The sequence below is a fragment of the Bison bison genome, unplaced genomic scaffold (genome assembly GCF_000754665.1).
Source record: "Bison bison bison isolate TAMUID 2011002044 unplaced genomic scaffold, Bison_UMD1.0 scf7180017864192, whole genome shotgun sequence".
Taxonomy (NCBI): domain Eukaryota; kingdom Metazoa; phylum Chordata; class Mammalia; order Artiodactyla; family Bovidae; genus Bison; species Bison bison.
In genome coordinates, this window is record NW_011494764.1 from 3,429,408 (window position 1) to 3,441,890 (window position 12,483).

The following is a 12,483-nucleotide window of genomic DNA, read 5'->3' on the forward strand; positions in this document are numbered from 1 at the left end:
GGCCCAAGTGGACGAGAACGGTCCCTCAGCCCCCTCCTGCCCCGACGAGAGTGCCTGATGTGCAAACTCCCAAGTCAGGGCTCCTGGCTCCCAAATCCCCCTCCTACCACTCAGGGTCGCTTTGTTCCCATTTCAGATGTGTACGGTGGACCCCCCAAACTGTCCCCCCGCCACCTGGGCGAATGCTTAAATGTGACAATAAGGCCCACAGTGTAATAGTTATAAGTTTTCGCGAAATATGGAGTTTTTTTCTCTTAAAACGTATTATTTTTGCCGTAAATAATCACAAATCTTTTCTGTACATTGTTTTAAATGGAATATAATTGAATTACGTCCCCATTGAAGCCCTTCCTTTCTGGGCGCTCCTCACGTTCCCCTACCCGCCGCGGTATCCACTGTTAAAAATTTAGGATTTCTGCTTCCAGATCTTCTAAAAAATATGTATGTGGTTTTATGAATTTTAAATGACTGCTTTCCACACAGAATTAATGGTGTCATAGCTGTAATGTTTTAAATCTCATTTACTCTTTTAGTTTAAGAATGCCTCATTTTTCACCCGTTCCTCTAAAACCTTATAATCTAATGAGTTAAAACTCTCAGTTAAAAGCATTAGTAAGGGCCCTTGTTTCTCGCCAGCATGCTGATCTGGGTGTGTTTTTTCCTTTTCCACTGGGAGAATTTTTTCAAAATGACTACCTCTCTCCTCCCCCTTTCTTTTTCTTTCTTTTTAAAATGAGGAATAATTTGAAATGGCTGAAGATTCTTTTAATAAGCTGATTTTAGAGCATTCTTTAAGGAGCAAGCTTAAAGATTGAGCAAATCTTTTAACAGAAAATGTTACATGTTTTATTCAGTATCTTTTATGGGCAATGGTAGATATACTGATTAGAGGAAGGCTGTGCAAGGAGAATTATGGTTTATTGATTTTATGAATTTATTGAGTATGCACTTTAAAAACAATTTAGCCATGTTTTCCAAACCAAAGTTAAATTTCCATTCTTACCATTGAACTAAATTTGTTAAATTCTGAAAAAATTGGACTTCTTTATTTAAGTCTCCTTGTCGAAGATTATTTCAATATTTAAATCATTTCCATTTGTTCCAATTGTGCAGAAATATAAGGTTTACATGGTATGCATTATGCATTCCAGTGTCTGTAAGGGCATCAATTAGTGTGAATCATGACCTTGCAGTACTTGGCATGAAGTAACCTTAACCTGTTTTGAATATCCTGGTTGAAGAAAGAGGAAAGGATTGTAAACTTGTAGGAGTCTTTGTATCTGTTCATCAAAATGTGATCAGCATTTTATTTGGAAATACCGTATTTCATTTTGTTGTTAACACACACACAACCCCTCTTCCAGCTTTCCCATAAGAAAATATGGGAAAGAAAGAAACCCCTTTCCCATAAGAAAATACTGTAGATTGGGTGGCTCAAACAGCAGTAATTTATTTTGTCACAGTTCTGGAGGCTGGAAGCCCCAAGATCCTGGCAGAAAAGGGAGCTTTCTGATAGCTCTTCTAAGGACACTAATGCCATCATGAGGGCCCCACCCTCATGAACTCATCTAAACCTAATTATCTCATCTTTAAAAACCATTACATTGAGGAGTTGGGGCTTTAACAGATGAATTTATTGCTGGGATGTTTTTGGCAGGGTGGGGACACAATTCATTGCATAGCAAGCTACAACATAATTTAAAATGTTAGTTTGTGTTGTCCTTTATTCTGAATACTTAAGATAACGTAAATGATGACTAATTCAAACTTTTGGTAATTCTTAAAAGCAATTTGTCTTTTACTAAAAGTAACTCAATCGAAGAAAATAATAGATTAATTTTAGCTTTCTAATTATTTGAAAGTATAGATTTCTTATAAATGAGAAAAATCATAATCCTGAAAGCCATTTTAAAAAAACTAAAAATACTGCTGTTATTCTAAGTTGCCTGGTGAACATTAAATTACAATTTAAATACAGTGTATAAGCATAAATGTAAAAATCTTTAAAGTTTGAGGAAGTTGCCTCAGCTGAGTAGATTTACATGTGTTCTGTATGTGTAAGTTTAAAAACGGGTACAGAGATCAGTAAACAAGAAAGACCTAGATTTTCAGTTGCTTTATAACATCCCCTTTTACATGCCTCTATTGAAAACATAGTTTTGAAACATCTAAACCACAATACTTTTCATTTTCAATAGGTTTCACATCCACTAATTCAAATTACTGAGCCATTTTGAGTATAGTAGTAGTCAAGATCCTTATTATTTTTCTGGTGTCTTTGGTGTATCTGTTTTTGCATTTTTGTTTTCTCCTTTATTAGATCAGCTTTTCCCCTTTTTGGAAAAAAATTTTAGAAAATTTTATGTGACCTTTAGCAAATATGTCTGCTATAGGTAACTTTCCCCTTAGCAACAAAGAATATAAATGTATTCTCCATAAAATGGTTATTTTTTTAGCTTTTTTAAATCAGTGAAACAATATAGGGCCAGGATTTTGTTTTTTGCAGTTTTTTTTAAGCTGTCTTACTTGTAAAGCATGTGCAAACAATCCAAATACCTGTTTTTCAAGGAATAAATTGATTCACAAGCCATCAGTAAACAAAACTTTAAATTTTTTTCTTCCATTTTAAAATCCTGAAAGTATAGCATTAGAACTTTCATTACTGTTGTTTTTGGCATTACAACTGAAATTTAAAGGAAGTTTTAGATTTTTTTTGAAAAATCTAAATTATACAATAATTTAAAGACACTAATATTACTGAAGTTGGCCACCCTGCTTAATAATTCTTTTTACAGGATCTGTATTGTGATGGTGGTTAGTTGGCTTTTTTCCAGGGTTGGTGTGAGGGAAAGGAACTTTCCATTTTCAAAAGGCCCTTAGAGTGATTTAGCTCAGGCACCTAAATGTTCATTGCACATAAGATGCTTTCATTAAGGGATGTAAATCAGCCTATCGATTGCGTTAGTCATCTGAAAGCCAAATGTTATATTTCTCATCTAACTGTAGCACCCTGTTAATTCTGGATTGGATTGATGTATTTTTTGTGTATGAGACACAGAATCAAATTTCAATTTGTTGAGTTTCAGTAGCTGAAAGAAAATGGCTGTTGAGTAGCAAAGGATCTGTTGAATAAGAACATCATGTTCTGTTGTTTTTTTGGGTAGCCTTAACTTAAAACAATTTATATTACTGCTAGGCCCTTAATGATGTGTTTAAGTGTAAAGGAAATGAGTCAGTACCTTTGAGCTTGGTTTCTGTGAAGATGTGAAATTTTAAAATGACAAAACTTACCTATTTTAGGCATATTTTTCACTATTAAGAAATGTAACATTTTCTGCCATTTTTTTAAAGAATCTCGTTATATTCTTGATAAAGGAACCTGTTAGACATACTGGAGTTTGATTATTTTAATAGGATTCATTGTTATTTTTCATGAATACACAAGTTCGTTCTTTAGTTTTTTTACTGAAAAGGAATTCTCCCAAAATTATGATTTAGCTTATTTAGATCAAATGTTTATATTCTGTAATATGAGGCATTCTGAACATAAATGGATGAAAGCTTTATAATCATAATTAAACTTTTATGACAAATGGAATTTATCTTACAAACCAGAATTGTAATTACTATTTTGTGAGTACTTTTTGTTGAGATTAATTTCTGGTTCTTAGTGGATGTGTCCCCAGTCCAAGGAACGTTAAGGTTAATATTATGAAACAATTGTAGAGGAAAATCTAAAACTTTTTTCAGTAATTTTCAGTAACATTTGACTTAAAAAAAATATTTGTGTGAAATGGAGAAAGGACCCTCTTGTAAAAATATTTTATAGATTTTGAAACAGAAGCCTGGAGAATTTAAGTGTTTTATCAAACTTCCTTCCTGGACCTGAGATTATAAAATCCTAGATCTCAACTCCTGCTTTGTCCTACATTCTCTGTTGTTTATACTGTACTTTGGCCTCTCAAACTGGTTGTTGTTAACTATTTTGTTTTCCTGTCAGTAGTAATTGGCATCTTACCCTCTCATGTTGGAACCTGGGTTGTTTTCAGTTCTTTACCCTCTGAAATGTCTTACAGATCTACCTTTTCTCTATTTCTAATCTCATTATTCCAGTGAGGCCCTCAAGATGTTATGCTGGGATTACTTTAATGACTTCCCAACCATGCCCCCCCAACTTATTCTATTATCAACTGCTATCAAACTAATATTTTAGGAAATGCTACCTTTTTTCCAATATATTTTCCTTGGCTCTGATCCTATTGTGGTTTTCTGTTATTCACTTACATCAGCACACTTTTATCGTGTATTTGCTATAGTCTTAGTGTTGTAATGCGTTAGTAGAATGTGAAGATGTAGAGGACCCAATACCCATCTCATCATTTATTGTAAGGAATTGGAGTTTAAATAAACCCATGATTCCTACTTCAAGTAATTTATCATTCAGCTCAGGAAACTAAATAAACACTGAGAAGTTTAACAACAGAAAAGTAGTAATAATAAATTGTGTTTTTTTTTTTTTTGTCTATAGGTTCCTGTTGCATGTAAATCATGTCCCTGTGGTTACATATTTATTAGCAGAAAACTTTTAAATGCAAAACACCCAGAAAAAGCACCATCTTCTACAGGTAATTGTGAGTTTACCGTATTTTTAGCTTTTCGATGTAGAAATGTAAAATTAGTTTTTGTGAATTTACTATTCAATTTTTGTTGAATTTAAATAAAATCTATTGAAATATGTGTTTGGTTTTTATTAGCTATTGGAAATCAGCTTTATGACATTAATATGCCATTCATTTTATTTTATTTTTTTTTTTTTTACTTTATTTTATTTTATTTATTTTTTTTATTTTATTTTTAAACTTTACATAATTGTATTAGTTTTGCCAAATATCAAAATGAATCCGCCACAGGTATACATGTGTTCCCCATCCTGAACCCTCCTCCCTCCTCCCTCCCCATACCATCCCTCTGGGTCGTCCCAGTGCACTAGCCCCAAGCATCCAGTATTGTGCATCGAACCTGGACTGGCAACTCGTTTCTTACATGATATTTTACATGTTTCAATGCCATTCTCCCAAATCTTCCCACCCTCTCCCTCTCCCACAGAGTCCATAAGACTGTTCTATACATCAGTGTCTCTTTTGCTGTCTCGTACACCGGGTTATTGTTACCATCTTTCTAAATTCCATATATATGCGTTAGTATACTGTATTTATGTTTTTCCTTCTGGCTTACTTCACTCTGTATAATAGGCTCCAGTTTCATCCACCTCATTAGAACTGATTCAAATGTATTCTTTTTAATGGCTGAGTAATACTCCATTGTGTATGTACCACATTCATTTTATTTAAATGTTAATTCACCAATCTGGTAAAGCTTGTGACAGATTTTCTATTTTTTGTTTTTGGAGGATGAAAAGCCATTGAAGGGCTTAGGGAGTGACCTAATCTGATTTAAGAAAAAAATTTTTTAAATGTTTAATAAAGGTATAATTGATATCCAATAAATTGCACATATTTGAAGTGTATCTTTGATAAGTTTTGTTTACACTAATCAAACAATCACCACAATCAAGATAATGAACATGTCCATCATTCCCATAAGTTTTCTAGTTCCTCTCTGTGATCTGTCCATCTTATTTCCCCTTCCCTCAGATAACCACTGATCTGCTGTTACTGTTTTAGAACTTTGTATTATATAAATAAAATCATATAGTATGTACTCATTTGCCTGGCTTCTTTCACTAAGCATAATTTAAGATTCAGCCATGTTGTTATGTATATCAGTAAGAATTCGTTCCTTTTTATTGCTTAGTTTTAATAGTATTCTTTGTGTGGATATGCCACAATTTGTGTACTTGTTTGCTGCTTGATAGACATTTGGTTTTTCCCCTCATAATGCTGGTAAAATTTGTAACAACTTTAAAGTAATATTTTTTAAACTGATGGCTGAAAAATATACAACCTGACTTTGATGTGAATATAATTTTTAGATACATTAATTCTGATATAGAATATCTAAAAAAATTTTTTTGTTTGAATTTTATCTTCCCATTAATATAGACAGATTGGGTGTATTCAGTGGATGTATTTATTAGAAATTAAATTTTGTCATCTTTGATAAAATAAAAGAACTTTGTATGTTTTTGAACCCCAAATAAGAGTAGAGATTACAGATGTATACATGAGCACCTGCCGTATGCTAGGCACTGTTCTAAGCCTTGGGTCTAAAGTAATGACTCAATCTACTCTCAAGGCAGATTCACTGCTGTCATAGATCTTACTACATTCCTGTGGACAGGAAATAGAGAACAAATAGGGAGAATATCAACTTGTAATAAATGCCTTGTAAGGAATTAAAATAGAGTGCTGTGGTGTGTGACTGTAAGACTGCTTTTGACTTAGTGACTGGGGGCTTGTCTGTTCAGTTCAGTTGCTCAGTCGTGTCTGACTCTGTGATCCCATGGACTGTAGCACACCAGGCTTCCCTGTCCATCACCAGCTCCTGGAGCCCACTCAAACTCACGTTCATTGCGTCGGTGATGCCATCCAACCATCTCATCCTCTGTCGTCCCCTTCTCCTCCTGCCCTCAATCTTTCCCAGCATCGGGGTCTTTTCCAGTGATTCAGTTCTTTGCATCAGGTAGCCAAAGTATTGGAGTTTCAGCTTCAGCATCAGTCCTTCCAATGAATATTCAGGACTGATTTCCTTTAGGATTGACAGGTTGGATCTCCTTGCTGTCCAAGGGACTCTCAAGAGTCTTTTTCAATACCACAGTTCAAAAGCATCAATTCTTCTGTTCTCAGCTTTCTTTATAGTCCAACTCTCATATCCATACATGACTACTGGAAAAACCATAGCTTTGACTAGATGAACCTTTGTTGGTAAAGTAATGTCTCTGCTTTTTTATATGCTCTCTAGGTTGGTCATAGCTCTTCTTCCAAGGAGCAAGCATCTTTTAATTTCATGGTTGCAGTCACCATCTACAGTGATTTTGGAGCCCCCAAAATAAAGTTTCTCACTGTTCCCATTGTTTCCCCATCTGTTGGCCAGGAAGTGATGGGACCAGATGCCATGATCTTAATTTTCTGCATGTTGAGTTTTAAGCCAACTTTTTCACTCTCCATTTTCAGTTTTATCAAGAGGCTCTTTAGTTCTTCTTTGCTTTCTGCCGTAAGGGTGTTGTCATCTGCGTATCTGAGGTTATTGATATTTCTCCTGGCAATCTTGGTTCCAGCTTGTGCTTCATCCAGCCCAGCATTTCGCATGTTGTACTCTGCATATAAGTTAAATAAGCAGGGTGACAATAATAGGGCTTCTCTGAGAGGTGACATTTTAAGTTGAGACTGAATAGGAACATGGCAGGGGGGTAGTAGCCACGAAGAAGACCATTCTTGACAGAAATCGCAAATGCAAAAATTCTAAGGTTGTTAAAAGTTTGATATATTTTAGGAACAGAAGGGCCTGCATGGTTGCAATGTAGACAGTAAAACCAGGAGAGTTTGTGATGAAGCCAGAGGGATAAGCAAGGGCCAGATTATTTAAGTCTTTTAAACTAGAGTAAGATTTTGGTTTTTGTTCTTACCGTGTGAGAAGAAATTATCCCTGGGTGGTGGGATGAGGTTAGGGGACGGTGGCATGCTTTGATTTGCCTTTTAGAAAGATCATTCTGACTACTATCTAGAAAATAGTTTGTGGGGTTACAAGATGGAAGTGAAGGGCGCCAGGTTAGACAAAGAATAGTTATAGTAGGAGGTGATTCAAGGATTATTTATATTTATGTCTGTGGGAGGCCTGTTTATCCGAGGTCTATGGAGAGATGGGTGGAAAGTTTTTTTTTTTAAAGATTATTTCCTTCTTTCATTTTTTTAATAATTATATTTATCTTTAATTGATTTAGTGATTGCTTTACAATATTGGTTTGATTTCTATCATACAGCAAGATGAATTAACCATAGGTGTATATATGTTCCCTCCCTCTTGAACCTCCTTCCCATCCCCCAGTTTGAGTTCCCTGAGTCATACAGCAAATTTCCATTGGCTATTTATTTTACATATGTTAGTGTATATGCTTCCATGCTACTCTCTCTATTCATCTCACCCTGTCCTTCCTCTCCCCCGCCCTTGTCCATAAGTCTCTTCTCTATGTCTGTGTATCCATTATTGCCCTGCAAATAGTTTCTTTCTGGATTCCATATATATGCATTAATATACGATATTTGTTTTTCTGCTACTGACTTCACTCTGTATAATAGGTTCATCCACCTCATTAGAACTGACTCAGATGCATTCCTTTTTATGGCTGAGAAGTATTCCATTGTATATATGTCCCACAGCTTTGTTCATTCATCTGTTGTTGGACATCTTTTGTGTCCTAGCTGTTGTAAATAGTGCTACGATGAACACTGAAATACATGTGTTTTTTTTAGTGTTGGTTTCCTCAGGGTGTATGCCTAGAAGTGGTAATTGCTGGGTCGTATGGTAGTTTTATTCCTAGTTTTTTAAGGAATCAACATACTGTTTTCAAAAAGTTGTTTTAATTCCATTTCTGCCTCTGAGTTTGCTCCTTTTCAACATGATAATGCATTTACTACTAATTCGTTAGTTCTTAAAGACTGGTGCTGGATTGGGTTATATAGGAATCATCTAGAGAGCTTGTTAAGAATGGATTCCTGGTTCTTACTTCCTAAGAGTTTGATTCAAGGAATGGAAACTCTGGAATGATTCACTCTGTAGATTTTCTGGGGAGGCATGTCAACTCATTTCTGAGTCTCCAAAATGAGTAAGACGTGGTCCATGCTGTTAGTGTTATTTTATTTTTATTGGACAAATATCTTTGAGATCCTCTGTATACCAGTTATTCAGGTGAGAAGTGAGGTAAGGTGGAGACCTAATGAGGACAGTGGAAAGGGTCAGATACTCCAAGTGTTAAGAAGTTAGAATCAGTTGAAGGAGAGGGAAGGCTTTAGAATGACTCCCAGATTTCTTACTGGGATTAGTGGCTAGAAAGGGAAGATAAAAGGGAAGACAAGTTTTGAGGGAAAGATGAAGAAACTAGATTTGGATATAGTTGTGAAATACCATTTATGTAGATTTTTTTCCCAGTTGGAGATATAATCTGGGAGTAGCTCAGGGAGTAGCCTTAGCTAGAGATAAAGGTTTCAAATAATCATGGTTGTTGACATCATGGGAATGGATGGGCTAGTTCTACAGTCTATAGGGAAGGAAGAGAACTCTGGCAGACTCCAGTATTTATGGGTAGAAGTAGGTAGGGAGGTCCTGTCAACTGAGGAAAAATGTCAGCTGTAGGAGAACAGCCAACAGTGGCTTTTACATGTCAGGGTGATAAGTGAGAAGCAATTCATTATTATTTTACATTTGGCATTTCCTATATGTTGTTTAATAAATTAGAGTAGCCTTGTGGCCTTGAAGTACAGATGAAACACTGAAGCCTAGGAATCCTAGGGAGGAGGAAGAAGAACCAGCAAAATAAATAAAGAATAGAAAGGACAGAGAAATATCAGAGATAGACTTTGCTATCTAACAGGCAAGTTGGGCCATGGAGCATAAGATTAAGCAGGGCAAAGGCTAACAGAGTTTTGCCAAGAGAACACACTGCTCATAGCAAACACCCTCTTCCAACAATAACAAGAGATGACTCTACACATGGATGTCACCAGATGGTCAATACTGAAATCACAATGATCATATTCTTTGAAGCTGCAGATGGAGAAGGTCTATAGTCAGCAAAAACAGGACTGGGAGCTGACTGTGGCTTGATCATGAACTCCGTATTGCCAAATTCAGACTTAAATTGAAGAAAAGTAGGGAAAACCACTAGACCATTCAGGTATGACTTAAATCCCTTATGATTGTACAGTGGAAGTAACAAATAGATTCAAGGGATTAGATCTGATAGAATGCCAGAAGAACTATGAACAGAGCTTTGTAACATTGTACAGGAGGTGGTGATCAAAACCATCCTCAAGAAAAAAATGGAAAAGGCAAAGTGGTCGTCTGAGGACACCTTACAAATAGCTGAGAAAAGAAGAGAAGTGAAAGGCAAAAGAGAAAAGGAAAGATATCTGCATCTAAATGCAGAGTTGCAAAGAACAGCAGGCAGAGATAAGAACGCTTTCTTAAGTGAACAATGCAAAGAAATAGAGGAAAACAATAGAATGGGAATGACTAGAGATCTCTTCAAAAAAATTAGAGATACCAAGGGAACAGTTCATGCAAAGATAGGACACAATAAAGGACAGAAATGGTATGGACCTAACAGAAGCAGAAGATACTAAGAAGAGGTGGCAAGAGTACACGGAAGAACTGTACAAAAAAGATCTTAATGACCCGGACAACCATGATGGTGTGATCACTCACCGAGAGCCAAACATCCTGAAGTGTGAGTGAAGTCAGGTGGGCCTTAGGAAGCATTACTATAAACAAAGCTAGTGGAAGTGATGGAATTCCAGCTGAGCTATTTCAGACCCTAAAAGATGATGCTGTGAAAGTGCTGCGCTCAATATGCCAGCAAATTTCGAAAACAGCAGTGGCTACAGGACTAGAAAAGGTCACTTTTCATTCTAGTTCCAAAGAAGGGCAATGCCAAAGAATGTTCAAACTACCATACAGTTGCACTCATTTTGCAAGGTAATGCTCAAAATCTTTCAAGCTAGGCTTCAACAGTTCGTGAACTGAGACTTCCAGATGTACTGGCTTTATTTAGAAAAGGCAGATGCTTTCCAATTTTGGTGCTGGAGAAGACTTGAGAATCCCTTGAACTGCAAGGAGATCAAATCAGTCAATCCTAAAGGAAATGAACTCTGAATATTCATTTGAAGGACTCATACAGAAGCTCCAATACTTTGACCACCTGATGCACAGAGCCAGCTCATTAGAAGAAACCCTGATGCTCGAAAAGATTGAAGGCAGGAGGAGAAGGGGGGACAGAGTATGAGATGGTTGGATGGCATCACTGACTCAGTGGAGATGAGTTTGAGCAAACTCTGGGAGATAGTGAAGGACAGGGAAACCTGATATGCTGCAGTCCTTGGGGTTGCAAAGAGTTGGACACAACTGAGCAACTGAACAACAAGCTGTGCTATAGAACCAGAGGAAGAAAGGGTTTTAAGAAGGGCTGTTGTTTAGTCTATAAGTTGTGTCCAACTCTTTGCGACCCCTTGGACTGTATAGGCTCCTCTATCTATGGGATTTCACAGGCAAGAATCTTGGAGTAGGTTGCCGTTTCCTCCTCCAGGGATCAAACCCACCTTTTCCAACCCAGGGATCAAACCCACATCTCCTTCATTTAACAGGCAGATTCTTTATCACTGAGCCACCAGGGAAGCCCTTAAGGACTAACAATATTCAGAGCCTGGAAATCAGTTTGGTATAGTACAGACATGAGCTATATGTTGTTACATGGAAGATCTGGCTTCAGATTCAGATTCTAGTTTGGTAAGTGTAACAGATTAATTAACCTCCATGAGGAGCTGCTGTTTACTTGTATATACATAGATTTATAGTACCAACCTTCGAGAACTAAAGTGTAGATGAAGTGCATATGAAAATGTCTAATGTAAAGAACTACCACACAATTGCACTCATCTCACATGTTAGTAAAGTAATGCTCAAGATTCTCCAAGCCAGGCTTCAACAGTATGAGAACTGTGAACTTCCAGATGTTCAAGCTGAATTTAGAAAAGGCAGAGGAACCAGAGATCAAATTCCCAATATCTGCTGTATCATCGACAAAGCAAGAGAGTTCCAGAAAAATATCGATTTCTGCTTTATTGACTCTGACAAAGCCTTTGATTGTGTGGATCACAATAAACTGTGGAAAATTCTGAAAGAGATGGAAATACCAGACTATCTGACCTGCCTCTTGAGAAATCTGTATGCAGGTCAGGAAGCAACTGTTAGCAACAGTTGTTCCATGTACACAGGACATGGAACAACAGACTGGTTCCGAACAGGAAAAGGAGTGCATCAAGGCTGTATATTGTCACCCTGTTTATTTAACTTATATGTAGAGTACATCATGAGAAATGCTGGGCTGGAGGACGCACAAGCTGGAATCAAGATTGCCGGGAGAAATATCAATAACCTTAGATATGCAGATGATACCACCCTTATGGCAGGAAGGAAAGAACTAAAGAGCCTCTTGATGAAAGTGAAAAAGGAGAATGAAAAAGTTGGCTTAAAGCTCAGCATTCAGAAAACTAAGATCATGGCATCCTGTCCCATCACTTCATGGCAAATAGATGGGGAAACAGTGTCAGACTTTATTTTTGGGGGCTCCAAAATCACTGCAGATGGTGACTGCAGCCATGAAATTAAAAGACGCTTACTCCTTGGAAAGAAAGTTATGACCAACCTAGACAGCCTTAAAAAGCAGAGACATTCATTACTTTGCCACCAAAGGTCTATCTAGTCAAAGCTATGGTTTTTCCAGTAGTCATGTATGGATGTGAGAGTTGGACT

At 36.7% G+C, this 12,483-nt stretch overlaps 1 protein-coding gene across 1 annotated transcript in view; it reads left to right on the forward strand.

The window, feature by feature from the left end:
* LOC104991440 (chromosome unknown open reading frame, human C16orf87) overlaps positions 1-12,483 on the forward strand; it is a 103,898-nt gene that overhangs the window by 70,153 nt on the left and 21,262 nt on the right. The window contains exon 2 of the mRNA XM_010843907.1: positions 4,529-4,625. Within this exon, the coding sequence (XP_010842209.1) occupies positions 4,529-4,625 (97 nt within the window). The remainder of the gene's footprint in view (positions 1-4,528; positions 4,626-12,483) is intronic.